Source organism: Condylura cristata, unplaced genomic scaffold, assembly GCF_000260355.1.
Source record: "Condylura cristata isolate star-nosed mole 26May11 unplaced genomic scaffold, ConCri1.0 scaffold00006, whole genome shotgun sequence".
Classification (NCBI taxonomy): domain Eukaryota; kingdom Metazoa; phylum Chordata; class Mammalia; order Eulipotyphla; family Talpidae; genus Condylura; species Condylura cristata.
In genome coordinates this window covers 22,473,347-22,495,269 of record NW_004567107.1, presented here as the reverse complement: position 1 = coordinate 22,495,269, position 21,923 = coordinate 22,473,347, and the positions used below count along the sequence as shown (strand labels likewise).

Here is a 21,923-nt window from a genome sequence, read left to right as displayed (position 1 = left end):
CAGAACAGGCAGATCGGATGAAGTACACTGCTGAGGGGAGCAGCAGGCGGGTCAGGAGAGATCTGCTGCACCATGTGGGTCACCTTGGGGGCCGGGGATTGAAATTGCACTGAAGCAGCTTCCCATAGTGCCACCACGGAGGGCCTCTAGTCTTCATTTCTATTTTTCATCTATATCTTGTTTAAATGCTTTTGATGCCTAATGTCTTCTTCCCCATCCAGGTATTCAAAGGTCACATATTTAGTGCTACTTTGATCCTTTTTCACTGACCAACTGTTTCTACACCTACTTTTTTTATTTTTTAAATAGCCCTCTTCTATCATTCCTCCTCCCATGGATGTCTTCTATTAATCATATCTGCACATGAGAATATCTATTTTACTCTGGGAAGCCTTAAAATGTATTTTTCCCTTTAGGAACCTTCTTAGTATCATTAAAATAATCTGTATCCTCACTCTCTTCTATCTTGAAAAATGATATGAATTCCTTTACCCATGATGATCTCATCATTTAATATTTTCTCCCTGAGGAATGAGAGATGTGTTCAGAGGTGTTCATCTTCTATAAAGCTCTATCAAATTTTTTAGCCTCTGAGAACTTATTTTGATTTTTTTTGCCTTTGCCTGATTAGAAACATTTGGCTATATATTATTGCTAGTGACAGTCTCCCTAAGTCCCCCACAGTACTACCTAACTCTCATGAGGTTTATTTGCTCCTATACACTGAGCCTAAATGTTTATTTCTTAGTCACTTTTAATTTACTCTAGATCTAATGACAGTTGGTATATTGCAGAAAAGTCCAGTAAAGTCTTGGATATGAGACAAAGGAATATTCTTAGTTTCTCAATCTTTTTTTCTGGGAGAGAAGGAGATCCAAAGATGTTCAAAAATTCCATATTTTCTTCATGTGATTCATATCTACAGTCATGGAACAAATTTTTCAATCAAAAATTCCTATCTTTCAGAATCCTACACTTGTGCTCCTGCCACAAGCTCCTGCTTACTTACATAGCTCTCCCCATCTCGTCAGCATTCAAAAGCCCCAGACAATTCTCTTTGAATAGTCCTATGTATTTTGTAAAACTACACAATCCTGATCTTTTGCAACCAGAGCAGACCGACTCTACTCCAGCTGTTTGAAGTATCAGCTCTTTTTATTTCACGTTAGTATTTTAATTCATGTGTGTAGTTTTCTTAACTATTCAACACCAAGATCTAATCCTTCTTAATTCTTGAAATTATTTTCATTATCTGCCTTTTTTCCCTTTGGTTCTAGATTATTTCTCCTTCATTTATTCTTACAGTTTCTACCCTGCAGGTTAAGGAGGGTTAGCTCATTCTTGTAATGCCTTTTCTTTTATTTTTTTGAATTTTGTCTTTTTTCTTCCTCACTCTTCCCTTCTTCTACTAGTGGGCTTGGTATGAAGGGAATGTCAGTATCCTGTCCTGTTAAGAACAGAGCTAGTCTTAAGCCAGAGGTTGACCATCTTTAATTAATTTAATTACTATTTTGTCACTCTAGACTCTCTCTGTGACCTCCTGAAGTCCATCTATTTACAATTTTTTTTTTTTTAGTTCTGCAATGTCTCCTTCTCTCCTTTTTCTACAGTAACTGGGAATTTTTGCCTATTTGCATGACAGTATTAGTAGTTCAGCTTTCACTTCATAGTCACTGCACTGAAGTTGTCCCCTCCAGTATTTACCTCCCCTATATAATAACATGAACTTGCCTTCTTAGACACAGAGTTCACCCATGGTCCAGTTCTGTCAGAAGACTTTGCTTTGATTTTGCCCTCCATATGTGGGCCAGCTCTTCAAACTCAACCTCAAATGCAGGAGACTTGTGGGGCGACATCTAACACCCCCTGACTGTACTTTTAGCTTCCTTTGTACCCTCGAGTATAAGTATTTGACAGTCGATTAATTCCATCTCTAAGTTTTTAGTTTGAAAGGTCCTCAAAGGCATGGTTTTTGACATTTCTTCACATTCCCAGAGCAATTTCTTCCACAGAACTGCTGTTAGGAACAAACAAATCTTCCCATCCCACTGCTCTGTTTCAGTGGTTCAGTGGAGCAGGTTATCACGCTGAGTCATCTCTGAATCTTAGACACAGCACAGTGCCTGGCCAAAGTAACAGCTCAGGAATGTTTGTGGCATAAATGCAATTAAACACATGTCTTCCGCTCAAATCAGACCTGTATCTCTCAAAAAACATGGCACCACTTGCCAGAAGAATGGGGTTCAATCACCCAGGAGATATTTGCATTTGCAATTTAGAGGTCATCCAAAGCATTAAAATTCCAATACATTTCCCCATGAATAATGGATAGTATCAAAGTTAGAAACTAGTTCGATGAGAAATCTCCCTGATGATAAAGAATTTAATAGGAACTGGAAATTGCTTAATTTCAGTCTTCAGAACAGAGGGCCCACATGTAACTGTTGATGGCATCATGTTTTAAAACAGCTTACAAGGCTCATCTTTGAAAACAGATTTCTATCAGTAATGCATGACAACTTAATAGCACATTAAATATACATATGTGCATAGATAGGAATCATTGGCTGTGCTTTGCCAGTGTTTACAAAATTCAGTTACTTGCAAGTGAAACTATATGGTAGAGAAAGGGGTACTTTCTTTACATTTTCCCCAAGAGGTAACGATACTGACTGGGTCACAAAATATAATTATTTTTTGTTTTCTTACAGTGTTATTCAGTTTTGTTCAATATTTGATTTCTCCCATCCTGTGTAGTCCCCTTAATTCTCCCACCACCACGGCACCTATGTCCATCACTGAAGTCCTTGTTTTCTTCCCTTCCCTGTTGTTTCCCCAGATCTATGATTTCCCAGTGAGTTTTGCCTTTTTCCTGACCCTTTGTTTGGTTTCCCTTTACTCCCCCTATAAGTGAGACTGTCAGATATTTTTTCCTTTCTGACTGATTTTACTTGGCATACTTCCTTCTAGCTCCATCCATATTGCTGCAAATGGCATGCGTTTGTCTTTTTTGATCACTGAGTAGTATTCCATTGTGTTGTATATATAGGCGTGTGTATGTGGTGTATAAATATGTGATAATGATCCATCATTCATGTGTTTGGGGACACTTAGGTTGTTTCCATATGGTTCTGGTTTCCCTTCAAATTATTTTTATGTCCTTGGGTCACCAACTATTTAATACATATTTTGGGCTGTTTCACTGTACGTGTGTGTTGAGGGGTCCCCCAATCAAGCCACTGCTTTCTGCTTCTGTATGGCACAATTATTAAGTTCTTCTCTATTTTTCTGCCACATGATAGCTGTTCTACACTCTAAGGTTGTTTCCTATCCCTCTGCTCTTTGGTATGAGCCCTAACTCTTCTCCACAGCCATAACCTGTGCCACCCTGGGGCTACTCTGGGTAACTTTGTGAAATACCCCAGCTTTGGGTCTGGCTCAAGCACTATCCCACCATCACCTTCATGTAGCTGTAACAATGGAATATCATACAGTAGTTACCATTCATCTGAAAGGTTATAGGGCCTGGGGATTAAAGTAGCCCCAAAAGATGGATCTGGAATTCAGAGTAGGGCTGCATTGCCCTTGATCATTTCATACCTTTCTTTTTTTTTTTTTTTTGACATATTTTCAAATTTTGTGGTTGAGGAATACACTGTAAAAAAATCAACAAAGCATACAGTTTCCTCTTAGGCAAATAAACGCTTGGAAGCTCTCCAAATTTGGAAAAAATCCATAGTTTAAAACCTGCTGGGTGCTAGATCAAACAAATTTGAGCTATTTATCAAAAGAAGATACTGAAGGAATGCACATTTTCTCATGATCTTAACTGAGGCATCCATAACATAGAGAAATTTTAGATTCAGTTCATAGCATGCCTTAAGTGACATTGAGTGGGGGGCAAGTTCAAAGAATTCCAGTCAAATTAGTGCAATAACATGGGTTCCTATTGGAAGAAACTAGAAACAATGACTTTAAGGGTTGGTCCCTAAGAGTCATGGCATTAGGTCATGTGATTTCCAGAATTACTGACTCCTTAGTTGCCTTAGCAAAGAAAGTTAACCTAGTAGTAAGAGGTGGACATGCTAGGTCAATCCAAATGATTAGTTCTTCTTGGGGAATCTGTGGAGCCAGTGTTACCAGCATGGACGCTCTGGCATCCATGTTCTCTGCAAATGTATTTCTTTTAGCAAGTTGTTGAAATTGGTGGGCCAACTAGTTTGGCTTCGTAGAGCTTCCTAGGACAAGAATGCTTTTAGACCAGTAATCATGACTCCAGATTTATATAACTTTTGGCTGGAAGAAAATTTCAGTGTTCTTTTGTTACAAAGTAATGGAAGTCAAAAGAATGTGGATTTAGATGGACTGGTTTAAATTTTTTCTGTAAAGTACTAGCTAAATGACTTGAAGCATGCATCTTAACTCTTCAAGTTAGGAATTTTTACAGGCAAAAAATGAAAGCTTTCAGAGATTATTGTGATTTTTGATAGGGTCACAATAATGTTATGATACTGGTGATGGTTAATGAGAATACCCAAAATTAAAATTGTATCATGCAGGCTCAAGGTCTTGTCAAGCTCTTTAAATATCCAGGAATGAATTAGGGACCATCATCAATTTATATCTTGGGTTTTTTTTTTTTTTTAACGATTATTTGTTTTAGTCTTGTTTTTTTAGAAGCGAAATGTGTGCCCTACAATACCTGTCATATAATAAGTACAGGATCATTAAATAAAACAACATTTACTATTAATGAAAGGCAGGCGAATCTTGCCATTGCTTCACTCTGTAAGCATAAAGGTGAACATGGCTTGGAGCACAATCTTGAGCATGTTAGTACATTCTTTAATGATAACTGAGGATGGAGCAATGCTAGCTAATGCCAAAGGATAGTCACCAAGAGAATGGGCTTTCTACCCAAGAAGAATGATAGCAAAACAGCAAGTCAAAGGAACTGGAAATAAATTAGATAATGTAAAGAGCATATTTTCTTCCTGGGGAGAGGAAAATAAAGAGGTTTAAGTTTCCAGAGAACAGGATCATTGTCCTCTATTTGTGTTCCCAGCATTAGAAAAGGGCTTCATTTAATATTTATAAGCTTCAATGGATGTTTATGAATGAATCAATGAATTAATCACTGCCTACTTGATAGAGAATTAAATTGCAGAAACTGTTCAAAGAACAATAAGAATCCACAGTCAGCTTCTTTTTAGGTCATCAACAGATAGCCGTTTATTCGGGGGAGGGAAAGAGAAAGAGATCCTTGCATAAAGCAGGTGGGCAGATGGCTGTCTCCATTGTCAGCTTTTTAAAATCATCATGACTATGATTAATTCCCACAGGTGCTGGGACTTCTTAGAACAAGGGAAACAAGGTGTCTATTAGAGTCTAGTGTCTTGGAATTTTTAATGAAAGAGAGCTGGAAGGGATTATGCTCAGTGAAGTAAGCCAGAAGGAAAAAGAAAATATTGGATAATTTCACTTTTAGGAAGAATATAGGGGAAGCAAGTAAGGGATCAAGGAAAAAAACACCTATAGATTGGAAACATTCAGCAGTGGGGAAGGAGTAAGAGGGATTAAAACAAGGTGGGGGGAAGAACACAAGGGACTATGGTGTGGTTCACCGGTGATTTGGTCGTGGGAAATTTACAGGGACTACACCTGAGAGGAGAAGTCAAACACTGCACGAAAATGAACAATGATGTAAAATATACATGTACACACACACACACAGCAACTGCCTTAACTAGCTAAGTAAAGCAGGGAGCTATTTCTCCATGAATAGTGGATTCATTCAGTAGAGGATCCAAATAAGGGATCAGAAAAAGAAAAGTAATTATAATAAGTAAATATCAAAATCAATAGGCAACTATAAACCAGAGACACTCTGTAGTGGGGTGGGAAGAACACAAGGGACTATGGTGATGTTGCATGGGGGAACTGGTGGCGGGAATTTCACGGGGACTCTAACTGAGATGAGAAAGTATACATTGTACAAAAATGAAAAGTGAAGTAAAAAATATATAATTAAAAAATTGCAATATATATATATATAGGATTCATTTGCATCCCATTGCCTTCAGATGGGCAGACCCTAACCCAGGATGAGCAGCTAAGTCTTCAAACTACTAATTCACTTCCACAAGGGTCAGGTGTTCAAGATGCAGTAAAGAAGAAAATGTGGGTAAGGCTACAACCAATTTTGCGAAATAAGAACAATTTTTATACTCTAATAGTTTTTAGAAATTACATTCATGGCTTTTATGCTGTATTACTTCATTTGGTTAATCTGTTACAGGATTATGATTTTATAAATATGTCATGACCAATGTTCTGCCGTTCAGCTGACATCCACTATGCATATAAATGCAAGCTCCGAAGCCTGGCATACAAATCCTGCATGGCATGCTAGTAAATAAACTATTTTCCAGAATCAGGCTAAATCCTTTTCATCTCCAATATATGTACCAAGTGTATTAAATTTCTCTTACAGTTCTTTTGTGAATTTGCACATGCCATTTCTATGCTTGTGAATTTGCTGCAAAGTAGCAAATTCCTGTTCATTTATTTAGATCCCATTTCAATGTTTCTCCATCACTAAATGTCAGGGAAAAGTGCATTATGTGTATCTAACACATCTCTATTTTTAGGAATCATTATCCATTGTTTTATAACCATTTTCTATAATTTGACTCAAGTATTAGGCTGTCAGCTCCAAAGTGGCAAAATATACTTTTGTCTACTGACCTACTTAATTCAACAAATAGCCACCAACTGCATACAACCATCCATACATTGATTTTTATGGAGTTCTAACCTCGCATCAGATAATGTAGCTCTAAATAATTAACATTTAGTAAAACAACTTGAAAGCAAACTGCTCAAGATCATGCTGTGAAGTTGGTTTTGTTTGCACTTAGGTCTGATGCACCATTGTTCTGTCATAGAGAACTGGGAAGAACAAAACCCTTTATATCTTTAATTACCTCTATGTAGCCTGCCATGAGAAATGATTTTCCTGGTCTAATAGCCTATGCTGAAAAAGCCATGTTTTGGTGCTTTCATTAACATTTTAAAATGTTAACAATTCTGTCAGCCCAAACTGAAAATGACTGTGAGAAATGAAAGCTTGCATAACTCTGACACTCACTCTTCAAGGCTCATTATTCTCATGACTTTCATTATGCAGTGAGGAAGTGGGGTCATCCTCACAAAATTTAGGAACAATTAAGAAAATTACTGTACGCAGATGTGACTTATGGACTGAGAATAACGAACTTTCTAAAAGACCATATTCCACAAAATAAATAAGGATCGCGAAAAATCCACAGATGTTTTATGGCTGAAGGCAGATTTTTAGTTATTCATTATAGAGACTTCTTCCAGGGTTTGGCTCACTTTCCTTGACCCTTTCCTGAACACTTTGAAACTTTCTCTTTGACTGTATTCCTCAGGGAGTTTAAGAAGTTCCAGGCATATTTCCTGAAATTCTTTGAGTTCAATCTCAAACACATTGATGGGAATGAAAACATTGTCACTGACACTTTTCCAATGTGAATTGCTGCTGTGGTGCAAAGCTCATTTTTCTTTTTCAAATTCAAAGTTTGGGGAATAACATGTGGAAATAGCCAGCCAGGAGGGCAGAGGTTATCCATTAAACTAGCATTCATCGAAAAAACAAAGAGTGAAAAAAAAAATGGATAGGGATCTAGGTAAGTTAAAATATTTTAATTTAGATAAAATTTTACTTTTCTGTCAACCACCCATTTTTCCTCTTTAGCAACAAAGGACATAGTGGTGAACTAAAAATTTTCCTATTATTTTCTGTGTCAATTTCAGTTTGTGCCTAAGAAGTAACTTCATATGCTAAGTATTAAATTGAGCTGAATAATAGTGTCTCTACTTAACAGAATTTATACTTGAGCTCAATGTCAAATACATAGGCAAATAATGACGATGGAATGAGCTCAGTACCATCATACAATTTCATGTATGAAATGCTGTGGGGTCCTTGTGAAAGCAGGCACAGAACTTTAATATAAATTAAATCTTGGAGAGTCAGGAAAATCAGTTGATCGTGATAAAATGAACCCCTAAGGTACAGACAGCCCAAGTCAATAATATTTCTCCCCATAGTTTTAAAGCAATTTTAGGATCCAAACAGAATCATTTTTATTATGTTCTCCATTTTACATGAGGTAGAAAGACACTAAATTACAATGCAATGTTCAAGAGGGATTATTCCTGTCTTCTTGTTCATGATTGTCCTTCCAAAATAATGACCACTAGAAATTTTAAATAAAGCCTTTGCTTATCTTCTTTTTGCTGGAAGGAGAATGGTTCCTATCTAGATAAAATCTTAAACCTCAATTATGTGCTAATTCAAAAACAGATTAAATCTGAATAGTGACTATAAAATAGAACAGGCATAGACTTTTGCCTTGGGGGAAATTCAAATACAATGTAGGAAAAATGGCAATTTCTAATGATAGAATACCTAACTTTATCATTCAGATGTGAATACTAATATGTAAATCTTGAATTATTTTACTAACAATGGTCTTTTTTAAAAAAGACTTATTTTATTTATTTATTCATATAAGAGCTGGAGTACAGGCCAGAGGTGTGTGTGTGTGGGGGGAAGGGCTGGGGGTGGCAGGCAAGAGGATTCCCCAGAGACAGAGTGGGGAGCAAAACAGGTGGATCGACTGAAATACACTATTGAGGGGAGCAGTGGGCGAGCCAGAAAAAGGTCTCCAGTATCATGCGGGTCACCTCCCTGACTGGGGATTGAACTCATGATGCAATGGCTACTGTTAACTTCATAGTGCTGAGATTTAATCTGCTGTGCCACCAGGGAGTCCCCTACTAACAACATTATTTAGGGAGGACATAGGCCATGCTTAGCCTTTAACCTGCCATATATTTTAGCATGCTGCCTTGCACATGATAGGAAGCTAATCCATATGTGTAAAATGAACTGTAAAATGCATTAGACCTCCACCTTTCATCAAATATTTTAAAATCACGATACTAGATGTAGCCTGTGTTTCTCTAATATAGTCAGATGTCAGTGTCCCAAGAGACCTTAACTGGGGCTTAGAGTAGAGCTAAGCCTTTACTCTAAAACAGCCGTAATTCTGAGTTGGTCTTTCTGATCAATAGGTGGTCCTAGAGACAGAAAAATCTAAGTCTCTAGGAAATATAATTGAGCAATATTTTCCTTTTCCTGGGGATAATGAAAATTTCTATACAATGGGTTATTCTTTAACTTAAATATACTTTTTTCATTTTATATTCTGAACCAGATCGAGTGAGGAACTAGAACAGAAAGGTAACTAATTTAAAAACTGCACACACACACACTCTTTCTCACACACACACCCTAATACTCTTGTGGAACTCCATTCTATCTACCTCCCTTCCTCCCATCATCTGTCCCAATTCCACGGATAGTAGGACCTACTATTATATCCATTTTACACACATGTATATGTAAGAAACGAATGATTCACAGAAGTCAAGAGTTTGATTCACAGTCAGAGGGTCATTATCCACTACACTAGACTGCCTCTAGCATCAGGGCCTGAGAAGAGAGAGAAAAAGTCTACTTTCTATTTGACTATTATTTTTCTCTGTCAAGATTAAGAGATTTGTCCAAGTCTATTGATATGGAAAAGAGCAGACAGGGATAAAAACTGTTGTGCATCTACTATGGGTCAAGCATGGTGTAAAATACTTTTCACATTATACTCATTATTTTTATAATGTCAAGCTATCTGACATTATCCCAGTTTTCTATTTAGAAAACTGAGTCAGAACCCTCCCTGGTGGCACAATGAGTTAAAGCACATCACTGGTTGCGAAGCAGCCTCAGCCCCTTCAGTGTGAGTTTGATCCTGGCTGAGGAGGTGACCCACATGGCACAGCAGACCTCTCCTGTCTCGATGGATGCTCCCCTCAGCAGTGTACTTCACTAATGTGCCTGTTCCGCTCCCCACTCTGTCTCTGGTGAATCCTCTCATTGCTCCTGTATTTCTGGCCTATACCCCAGTTCTGGATGCATAAATAAGTAAATCTTAAAAAAAAAGAAAAGAAAACTGAGTCACAATGTTTTTAAATCACTAGCCAATAACGCCCAGTAAGGAACTAAGGAAGGGTTTAAAGGCAAGATTGAGCATAGATTATACTTTCTGCATTTACAAGTCTACAGATAAAATTCCAGGTGATAGGTCCTGAAATACTAGTTTTAAGCAACCGGAACACTCCCCTCCTCCCAAATCTCCCCACCCCAAATGTTTTTAGAATTTAAAGCTACTCAGAGTCAAGATTTCTGCAAAGGGGATAAATAGGGAACTTATAGTCACAGTGCTATGAAAGGAATGTAACCCAGGCCTTGCATCCTACCTTGATAAATACTGTCCTGAAGTAAGGTTTGTGGCTTTCACATCCAAGCAGTTCATCGTGCTGGGAATGAGTGCAAGTTCTGGCTGGATCATGGTAGCGGTAGCGACAGCTCTGGCGACCAGTTCCATGGCATCTTGTACATAGTACTCAAAGACAGACTGTGTTGTTTTTCCATGAGCAATAAGCCCCAAAGGCAGGCCTTCTGTCCTCAGTTCTTCCACATTCTGGGAATCTCCTAGCACCCAACGAAGCTCAGGGGGTGTTAACCCAAACTGAGTGGTAATTTCAAAAATCTGTCGGATGCTCTCCATGTTGCAGCCAAACATCACCATGGTGGACGTACTATTCTTAATGCTCTCAAGCTGGACCTGTAGGAAGCTCAAGAGGTCCTCACTGGAGAAGAGGTTGGTGGTGATGTTGATGACAGACCCGAGGTGGAACTTGGAGTTACTCTGGGTGAGGAGGAGGAAGTCTGTGATGTTCCAATCTTCCTGGCACAGCAACAAGCTAAAATTGTACCAGTTGTTCATGGTCAGGATTGAGACAGTGACATCAGCATCAGAACTTAATGAATTTTCTAAACTCAGTTGTAGGTGAAGGGGATTCTGTATTTAAAGATATGAAAAAGAAGAATTAGAAAGCATTAGCCAAAAATTATGATAGAGTACTTTTGCTTTCTTAGGAAGCTTAATCCTTTATTTTTTCCCAGTGATATTCAAATGTCTCTGTAATAAAGACATTTATTCCAGATAAATGGAATAAATAACTTGGAAAACTACATTTCTGGCTGATGGAACTACTGATTCCTGATTACAACTGATTTCTTCATAACAGCACAAGGGTATCAATTTCAAGTGGCACAAGCATGCATTTGGCTTTTTTTTTTTTTTTATCAGACTTGTCTTTTTCTTTACATATAGTTTCCTCTATGCATCTTACTTCTAACTATTGCTACTGTTAACTTGTTGATTAACTTTCTTCTTAGGTGAAATAATTGAAAGGAATTACTTTGCTTTCCTTTAAAACTAACAACAGGGACATCTTCAAGTAGTTCAGGTACTTGTATAAGGATGATGTGGAAAATAGAGGCATCGTAATTTCCTAGATTTCTAGTCTCTTGAGAAAGGTATGTCTGATTCATGTGCTGCTATAGTCTGAATGTTTGTATTCTCCCAAAACTCTTATGTTGTAATCCTAATATTCAATGTGATGGCATAAGGACATGGGGCCTTTGGGGATTGTTTAGGTCACTAGTGTAGAACCCTCTAGAATGAGACTACTGTCCTTATAAAGACACCCAGGAGAGTTCTCTTGTCCCTTTGTCCAAAAGAGGATATAATGAGAAACCATCACTCTGTGACAGAGGGGGCTCTCACTTGACCATACCGATCCCCTGATCTTGGACTTTCAGCCTTTGTGAGAGACAACAAATCAGGTTGTTTACAATCAACCCTGTTTGTAGTATTTTGCTATAACAGCCCAAGCAGGTTAAGATTTATGGAGTAATTTCCTATACACATCTATATCCCCTGCTTTTCAGATCACACCAATTCAAAAGACTTAAATTAGCAGTTGTTTTTCTCTAACTCAAGGAAATCCAGAGAGAATCTTTCATTCTTTCAACAAAAGGCAAAAAATAATGTTCAACATTGGTTTTGCAGCAGGCTTTCTAGAGGCAGTGTGTAGTCAGGTGTGTGAGAGGGGCCCCACTCCCCCAAGTACTACTTTATACAGCTTGACTATTTATCATATCCTGCTTTTATTATATGTTAATGTCATTTTAGGTTGTATGTGTTATTGAGTATGATTTGGCAGGTTATTCTTGGGGATCTGGGAATGTTTGAACATTTTTACATATAATTTAATGATAACTCCTTTTTTTATGCCCTTCAGCTTATTAAAAATTTCCCTGAGCGCCTTTCCTGGTGACGCAGCGGGTTAAAGCACTGCACTAAGAAGCTTAAAACACTTCCGCATGAGTTCGATCCCCACCTGCCCCGGAGGTGACCACATGGTGTGGCAGACCTCTCCTGACCAGCCGGCTGCTCCCCTCAGCAGTGTACTTCCTCCATCTGCCTGTTCTGCTCCCCACTCTGTCTCTGGTGAATCCTCTCACCCTCCGCATCTCTGGCCTATACCCCAGTTCTGTACAAACAAATAAATAAATCTTTAAAAAAAAATTTCCCCGAATACTGCTTTTGAGGGAAATATGTATGTGGAGATAAAGTCTAATAGTGATGATGACATTGCATTTTTGTATCTACTGAGACTAGGTCCTTGCTGTGGAATGTGTGCCGATGTAACTTGTATCACAAATTCATCTACTTATGGTAGTCATTAACTCAATGAAGAAAGAGTATCTTACTTAGAAAGTCACAAATATTAATCCCATAGGTTAAGTGGAAATAGTCCTCCCATGACTACATATGTTAATTGTTCTTTCCAAGAGCAGACATTTGACATAGTTATCCTTTAACACTGACATTCTGCAAATGGTTAGTACAACACCCTATGCATACTGACTGAATTGAACTAAATAGCTTCCCACTTGGAATTATTAGTCTACTGAGCTATAGTGCGAACTTGCCAAACATTCTGGTCAATAATATATCAAGAAAAATGAGGAGGAATTTCTTGGTAAAGTTTTAAGCCATTGTACCAAAGATAAGAAATGTAACCTCCCTTTGCCCATACAAAAATATGTAAAAGAAGTAAGATTGGAGCTGAAGTTTGGATTCTTTGAAGAAGTGAAAGAATTTTGATATGGTAGAGTGGGGAGTGAGTACTCCAAAGAATCATCTAGTGGCAATAAATGAGAGCAATCACAGTAGGTAGGATCGAATCTTTAAAAACTTTGGTTCTTCCATAATAAACTTTTGAGCAAGATTTGCTGTGATAAAAGGTGAGTTTTTGGAAAATCATTTATGGGCAGTATTCAGTAGACAGATGGAGAACAAGCCCTTCTTGATTAACATAAATCACTCCAGAGAGACTTTTTTGACTTCTTTTTTAGCTTTCATACTTTCCCTCTCCCTTTATATTTCTTCTTCTGGCTTAATCCTCTCTTCCAGAAAGGAAGGCAACCTCTACATTTAGTTGGCAGGGACAAATTATTCCCGAATGCTTTCTTGGCATCAGTCCCCTATTCTATTGCCAATTTTCTTTCTAAAACACAAATATTATCATATCATTTTTCTGCACTACAACCCCTGAATCACCCACAGGAACAATTTTTAATATCGGTAGTATGGTTCAGGTCATTCTAGGTCTTTAATTTCACCTCCAGCACTCCAGACATACACACCAAGACAAGTCATAGCAGGTACTTTGTTTCTCTTATAGCAGAGCAAGCATTTTCTCACCAAAACAAATTTCATTAGCTCATTTTTCTACTCGGAAGTATTTGCCTACATTCAACTTCATCCTTCAAAACTCAGCTCTTCCATGCAGAGCGCTAGAAAATAGTTTATGTCGTGTTTGCTAGTTTTTCTGGTATTGATGACTCCCCCCCACAATACAATATTTTTGTTCTGCTGATTTCCTGCAATGGAGAATTGGACTTTGCTTGACAACTTCTGATTACTGAGCAAATGTTAACGGGATTATTAGCTTCATGTCTATGTTGTAGTACCATTTGCTCATTCTTTACAGACCTCTTCTCATCATAATATAGCTATTTAATTATCTTTAACACTAGACTGAAAGACTCTTTAGGACAAGGAACATACCTCAACCATCTCTTCTAGCAGGGTTCTTAGTTAACCAGAGATACTATTTGTCAAGTGGAATTTTCTTTTATTCACCTCAAGTACCAGGCTATGATCATTATCTAATCACTTTATAGAAAGACTGAGGAATAAACCATTTCCAGCAGAGCTTCAAGACTTAGTATTTTGTTCTCATTTGGAACAAAGGCTATCCTTGCATGTACTTCTTACAGAGACAATCACTACACCTACAAATAAGGAGTAAGCTCTGTGGAGGAAGGGGTGAAAATGGAAGAGAAGAAACATTAACTGATCATATTGAGTTAAATTTATCTCCCTATTCTATTTCCAGCTTTCTTTCTAAAGCACAAATATATCAGTCTTCTACAAAAACACCCCTAGACTCTAACAGACAGAAAACAAATGCATTTGGCATGAGAGTTTAACATGGGGTAAAACAAAGACTCCCCCTTCCCTGCATAATGATTAATCCATATAATTCCATTCATCCCTACAAACAATTGTATTAAGAATTTCCAGATGTCGAAGTTAATCCTCTCTCAGACTTAAGGGATATAATTTTTGAACAAATATTAAATAACAATTTAGAAATATCATGTGATATAGTACTTATCTAACAGATGCAGTATCTTCTAATTTCTTTCAATAGAATAACAAGCCATATGCACACACAGGTGCACACACACATATGAAAACTTATAATATCAACATTCAAACCTTATAAAACATCATCAAAAACTGGGATAGAAAATAGATCAGCCCTATTGAACTGCCAAAACCGAATTCATCAAACTGAATTGACAATAAAAATCTTTGTCTTCTATATAAATTTGTTTCCACAAAAGAAGAAACCTATGATCCACAAAAGATAAAAATTTTAGAAATAAATTCCACATTGTTTACCTCCTAAGTCAGATATGTAATAAGAGAACAACTCAAGCATAAGGGAGCTTCTTTCTACCAAGAAGAAAAAGTAAAAGTGGCACAGAGGTGCATTTAATTTATATAAATTAAACCAACTCAGGAGAGGGAAGAGAGACAGAAATATGAGGTTAAATAGTACTGATAATTTTCATTCCTTAAATGAGTTCCTGATTACACATGACATACAGTATTATGTATTGCTATATATTATTACATATACTTGCGTACACAAAAGCATACATATCAAGCTAAATAGCTAATTGAAGGGATTTTCAGATACAATTTGCTATACTTTAAATTGAACATTTTCTTCATTTAAGAGAATACAGTACTGTAGTCCACTGATTTTTTTTTTAAAGATGTATTTATTTATTCATACAGAGACAGAGCAGGGAGCAGAACAGGCAAATCGACAAAGTACACCGCTGAGAGGAGCGGCGGGCGGGTCAGGAGAGGTCTGCCACACCATGTGGTCACCTCCGGGGCAGGTGGGGATCGAACTCATGAGGAAGTGGCTTAAGCTTCTTAGTGCTGTGCTTTAACCCGCTGCACCACCAGAGAGGGCCTGTAGTCCACTGATTTTTAAGGTCTTTTTCCCATCACCTTCTGAGTGACCGTTAATTATTTTGGAGCACAGGACAAGAAGTGTGGATGGAGTGAGACCATGGTGAAATGCCTGAGGGGCTGAAATTTCAAGTCAAGGACAGAGCTGGATGGGAAGGGGAGGTGTCAACATGGCAATGAAGTTGCCAGGTGAGGGAGAGCACAGAGCTGTCAGAGAATCAGTCAGTGGTAGAGACGCTTCAGCTGCTCTGTATCAGAGTAGGTTTATAACTAGTAAACACTGACATTTGACACACAGAAAAATCAGACACAAATGGTAAGGAAATTTGGAAAAAGAAAAATGATAGTAGTAGGAACTTGCTTTAAAAGTTTTTTAAAAAATTGCAGCAGAAATTGCAATTTTTACAAAACAGTAATGATCAAAACAGGAAAGTACTAACAAAACATTAACAGGGAAATAGAACAATAGATCTTAATGTATGTAAAAATGCAAATTGATTAAATAGATGATATGAAATAAATCACATGTTGCATACATATGAAAAACCATGTATGAGATTAGGAGCTGAAAAAATTGGTTATTTGGCAAGATAAAACATACATTTATAATTTTACTATTCATTAAAATGAAACTCTGGACCATTTAAGAGTTAGTAGTACAGTGTGGGAGGCCCTCCCTGGTGGCACAATGGGTGTTAAAGCTCAGCACTGCAAGCGAGCTGCAGCCTCTTCAGTGTGAATTAGATTCCCAGTCCCGGAGGTGACCCTCATGGCACGGCAGACCTCTCCTGACCCACCCACTGCTCCCTTCAGCAGTGCACTTCGACAATCTGCCTGTTCTGCTCCCCACTCTCTGGTGAAGCCGCTCACTGCCCCTGCACCTCTGGTCTGTACCCCAGTTCTGTATAAATAATTCTTAAAAAAAAAAAAAAAAAGTACAGTGCCTCTCTTGTGAGCTAGGGGGTTAAGTCTCAGAGTGCCCACCTCAGGGCTTGAGTTCAATCCCCTGTCAGAGAGTTAAGACACATGGCTCAACAGATCTCTCCTGTCTCATCTGCTGCTCCCCTCAGCATTTTATTTCAGCAAATCCACCTGTTTTGTTCCCCACTCTGTTTCTGGTGAATCATCTCATTCTCTACCTCTGGTCAATACCCAGTTCTTCTAAGCAAAAATAAATAAAATAAAATAAAAAAGTTAAAAGTACAATGACAAATCAGAAATTGCAATGAAGAAAAATATATTCATGTAATTACAGTATATTTTACTCCCAGCATTAAACCAAATACCTGCCATCAACCAAAAAAATAGAAACATAAGAAACAAAATATTTGCAAAATATCTATAAATCTGATAGACAGAAAGTTAATGTTTATAAAATTTGCAAAAACAGTTATAACTCATAAGAAAATAGAATCCTTGTCTGGACACACTTTTAATCAAGAGAAATAATTTTCTCTGCAAGTCAAAGTCCTTTGCAAGAAATTTCCTGTAGGCTATATAGTGAGTGACAGGTAGATAATATATAGGTAAGTAGACAATCAATTTAGAAATTATAGAAATTATGATAAATTAAACTAATAGAGTACAGTAAGTCTTTGATAGTGGAGCACGTCCCAGGAAAAGTTTGATAATTATCATTAGGAAAAAATCTTTTGGGAAAAAAATAAGAGCTGTAAATAAGTATGATCACTGTGTATTGTAAAACATAATGATTTATAAAAACATATCATATTTACCTAAAAGGGTGATATCATTTTGATCATTTTTCTTCTACATGGGACTATCTGTTTTCAGTAAAAATAATATACCCATCACCTGCTTTTATGCCTTCCATTGATTGATTCTGCATGAACCTCTTTTGATTAATTCCTATCCAGTGCTAGTAGTCAGATAAACCAAATGAGCTTTTCTTTTCTCTCTTCTTCTGAGAAGCATGGGAATTAGTATGGTAGTTAGAGCTTAGCAGTTAGGGCAACTGACTCTTAAATTCTGACTTTCATTCTAACGGGGTTAAATTCTAACGGGGTACATTGCCTTCTACACGTCATTTCTAGCATTTCTGACGCATATTTCTTCATCCTAAGGCTAGGATAAACCTGCCTTCTAACTTACAGATTCAGTTTGGAAAGAGCTGTGAGCATGTGATAGTGCCTGGCCAGACTGAGGTCCCAGCTATAATTTGCTTGGATTTAAATCATTGGGTTGGAACTACTTCTAAAGTGACTGCAATCCAGTTTTTTTTTCTTCTTTGTTACATTCATTTTTCTTTCTCTCTTCTGTTTTCAAGCAACAGTCTCTACCACAGGTATCTTTTACAAATGCCATTTACATCAGCTCTTAGCAGGAAAGGGCAGCTCCTGCTCCTGCTGGGAGAGACCATGTTCACAGCAGTCTCCTCCCCTCCACTAGCACAAACAAATAAAAAACAATGACAAAACCATCCCTTCACTCTGAGTCATTTCACACAAAAAGGAATTCTTGGTGCTAACTGCTGGTGATCCACCATCTGAGAGGACAGATTCAGCATTCTTCTAGGTCAATAAAAGATTTCAAAACTAGGATTGGTTGTTTATGTGAAGTGAGAAGGATTCTGAATTGACAGACTCCTTTTGCTTCTTGTGCTGACCCTTAGCCGGTGGGAGTTTCCTCAAAGTGCTTCTTGTTAACCATCAGTTCTGTGAGCCACCGACCAGCTGCTAGAGGCTATGGTGCCCAAGAACGTGCGAGAAAAGGACATAGCCACCATGCATTGGCAGGTGCAAGAGACCAGGTTGGCACATTTTGTGGTAGAAAGATAAATAGTAAAAAAAATGGCCTCAGTTGCATGCCTTCCTTACTAACTCCAACGGTAAGTATGACATCTAGATGATACAGAAACAAGTAAACAACTTGCCCTCCCCAGTCCAGGATTAACCACAGGAAAGAGCTTGCCAGATGCTTTAAGATACTCCTGACAGAAGATGTAACAGGGTGGGTTTGCTTTAAGAAGGGAGAAATGATGAAATTCTCTCAGCTCTTTCCCATGCAAGCAAAGCCATTTAGTTTTGCTTCTAGACCACAGCTCAGAAAATGCAAGTGAGCATAATATTACCACTACTTTTTAACAGAGATGAAATTCCCTTCCTTTCATAAGTCTGCTGATTATTAATGGTGTTCAAGGGGCTCCAAATCCACTCTCCACACTGCCTATCCCAGCCAGAGGCTGTAGGAAGTTTTGTTTCTCATTACCTCACATCTCATTTGAACTACAATATATAGAAGTCTTTTATTCTGAAAATTAAAGCTGTTCCTTTAGAAGCCCAGGCTTTTAAATTAAATAAGTTAACTATTTTTACGGTTGCATAAAGGATTCAGGCAAACATTAGGCATAATCCCCACCCCCAAATTGTAATCTAATAATAATAGCACAAATGAAGAGGTAATTACCTACGCTGCTTGGTGCATGTGGTCTTAGTTTCACAATGGCCTCATGAAGTGATTATGATGTTTGGTCTCCTTTCATGGGTGAGAAAACGGACTCAGGAAATGTGAGTAATTTTCCCAAAGCTGTGTAGCTACTAAGAAACAGAGACTGTTGTCCAAACCGAGTTGGGTAGGTTCTGGAAGCCTGTGCTTTTGATCATTACTCTGGACTGTGTCCTCTGATAAACTCATGAAGTTGAGCTCTGACATTTGTAGGTTTAATATTTACAGTTGCAATTATTTGAAATAATCTGAAAGGCCTACGGAATGAAGGTAGTTTTAATGACATGGCCCTGTCACATGTGTGACCCCATGGGAGCCAATGAGGGGTTGAGCCCCCCATCCTAGTACATGGCCCCTCAGTCATTTTCTTGACTTACCCTCCTTCTATTTGGAACAATTTTGTGAAATAAAAAGACCTGTACTTCTACATTAACAACAACTCAATAATGCCAGTAGTGTAGTTAAGTTTTGGTCATCATCTACAAAGACATGATCCTGAATGTTGTCAACCAGAAAGATCAAAATCTCTCAAGTCTAAACTCCTGAAAATCACCATTCTATAAGACCAAAATCCCTAAAAGATATTTCTGGGAAAAAAAAATCATGTAAAAGAATTTAAGAAATAGGTATTGACATTTTAAAAGAAGGATTTATTTGAGAAACATCTAAAAGCATGACAGTATTTGACAGATCACTTTGACGTCTAGATCATACAGAAATAAGTAAACAACTTGCCCTCCCCAGTCCAGGATTAACCACAGGAAAGAGCTTGCCAGATGCTTTAAGATACTCCTGACAGAAGAAGTAACAGGGTGGGTTTGCTTTAAGAAAAGAGAAATGAGGGCTCTCCCTGGTGGCTCAGCGGGTTAAAGCACAGCACTAAGAAACTAAAGCCGCTTCCCCATGAGTTCCGTTTCTGCCTGCCCTGGAGGTGACCACATGGTGGGGCACACCTCTCCTGACCCACCCACTGCTCCCTTCAGCAGTGTACTTTGTCGATCTGCCTGTTCTGCTCCCCCACTCTGTCTCTGGTGAAGCCTCTCACTGCCCCTGAGCCTCTGGCCTGTACCCCACTTCTGTATGTACAAATAAATAAATCTTAAAAAAACAAAGAAGGGAGAAATGAATAAAACACACCACCAGGAGAAATTTTGTTATCATAAATGCAGATGTGTAAAATCTCTTTATTGCAGACATTTTAATGTTTTCATGCACACAGTGCTTACACCCAAAGTTGTGATGATGTACCTTCTCAGAGTCAAATTTGCAAAAAAAAAAAAAAAAATGCATCAAATGAGTTAGATACCTTTGAAAAGTCTATCCAATATATACCTCCAGGATGGAAAATGATTCCCAGGTGAAATAGACAGTATAGAAAATTGTAAGAAAAAGAAAATTCAACACATGAAAAGTATATCATAGGGACACATTATGACCAATTGCACAGTTAGTCTATGAGAGCTGACTGACTTTTGCAATCAGTAACTATATTTTAAAGTCTTACATATAAAAGAATAACAGCTTTTTTCTTTTAGGGCATGGTTGTCCTTGGAGAATAGATTCACATTCAATTTTCAATGTGATGCTGCTCTTTTAAAAATGTATGATTCCATGGACACTGACATGAGCATTCTCTACTAAATTGTCCCACCCTCTGAGCCAAGTTTTCACATGGTTCTGGCTATACACAGAAATCCTGCACACACTCATATGCATAACACTGTTGGTGTCTTCTTATCCTACAGTGCACATAATTATTTTTGAACCAGTCAGTAGTTTCTCTGGTTTCATCAAGCAAATGTGACTTTAATTTATTAAAAGCTCCTGGAATTTCATCAGCTGGAAGGAATGCTGATGCAGATAAATGACATATTTAAAACTGAAGTTTCTCAAATAAATTCCCTTAGAAAAATGCAAATAGAAGTATTTTAAGAACTAAAAATTTTGTTTTCTATAATTATGTTTTTGGGGTTTTGATCTTTCATGAAGATGATTTTCATAATTTTTAACTATGGATGCTAATCTCTCAAGAGTTCAACATTTGGGATTATGGTGGCTAAGATTATGACATCAGGGTCATGTTCTGTACTGGAATAGTTCTATGCTTGAGAGAACAAGAAAATTTGGGAAAACTCACTTAACTTTTTCACTTAGATTCTATTGAGTTTCATGACTGAAACTATAATATATAATGGTGTTCAACCATTATGGATTGGGGTTTCATCAAAGATCTTAAGATACATCCTTCGGGATTTTTGAGTGATATATTAAACAATATATAACAGGGTAGTAAAATACACTGATGGTTTAGAAGGTAGGATTATGGGAGCATGGGGCAAATCATATAATATTGCCATTCATGCTGGATTTGTTCGATTTCATCAGCATTATAGGGAAGCCTAGGCTCCCCTGGGGGAATAGAGAAGGCACTGGAGTCCAGCCCAATTTTAGAAGAAAATTTTGGTATGTGCACCATTGTCTTCCAACACATCTGGCTGACTTATTATTCCAACACCATGTGTTGAAAGCTGATACCATATGCCAGGTCAGGATATAGAGATGCATGTCCTTAGGCAGAAGAAACAGAAACCTGATCTCTTTGAACCAACTTAATCTGCCTTCACCCAGACTGATTACCAGAAAGGGAAATTGGAGCACAGCAGTCTAGTTTGTGGCTATCACTCAAGCCTCCAACACTGACTTTTTGATCATGCATTTTTTCAGTTTAGTTCTCTCTAATTATTGGTATTCAATTCCATTGTCTTGCAGTCCACTTCTGCCCTCTATTCTGCATGATTACACTGTTTTTCTTACCTGAGTATTTCGTACTTTTAA

At 37.7% G+C, this 21,923-nt stretch overlaps 1 protein-coding gene across 1 annotated transcript in view; it reads right to left on the bottom strand.

Moving 5' to 3' along the window:
- GRIN3A (glutamate receptor, ionotropic, N-methyl-D-aspartate 3A) overlaps positions 1 to 21,923 on the bottom strand; it is a 141,191-nt gene that overhangs the window by 80,240 nt on the left and 39,028 nt on the right. Inside the window, exon 2 of the mRNA XM_004677465.2 lies at positions 10,408 to 11,012. Within this exon, the coding sequence (XP_004677522.1) occupies positions 10,408 to 11,012 (605 nt within the window). The remainder of the gene's footprint in view (positions 1 to 10,407; positions 11,013 to 21,923) is intronic.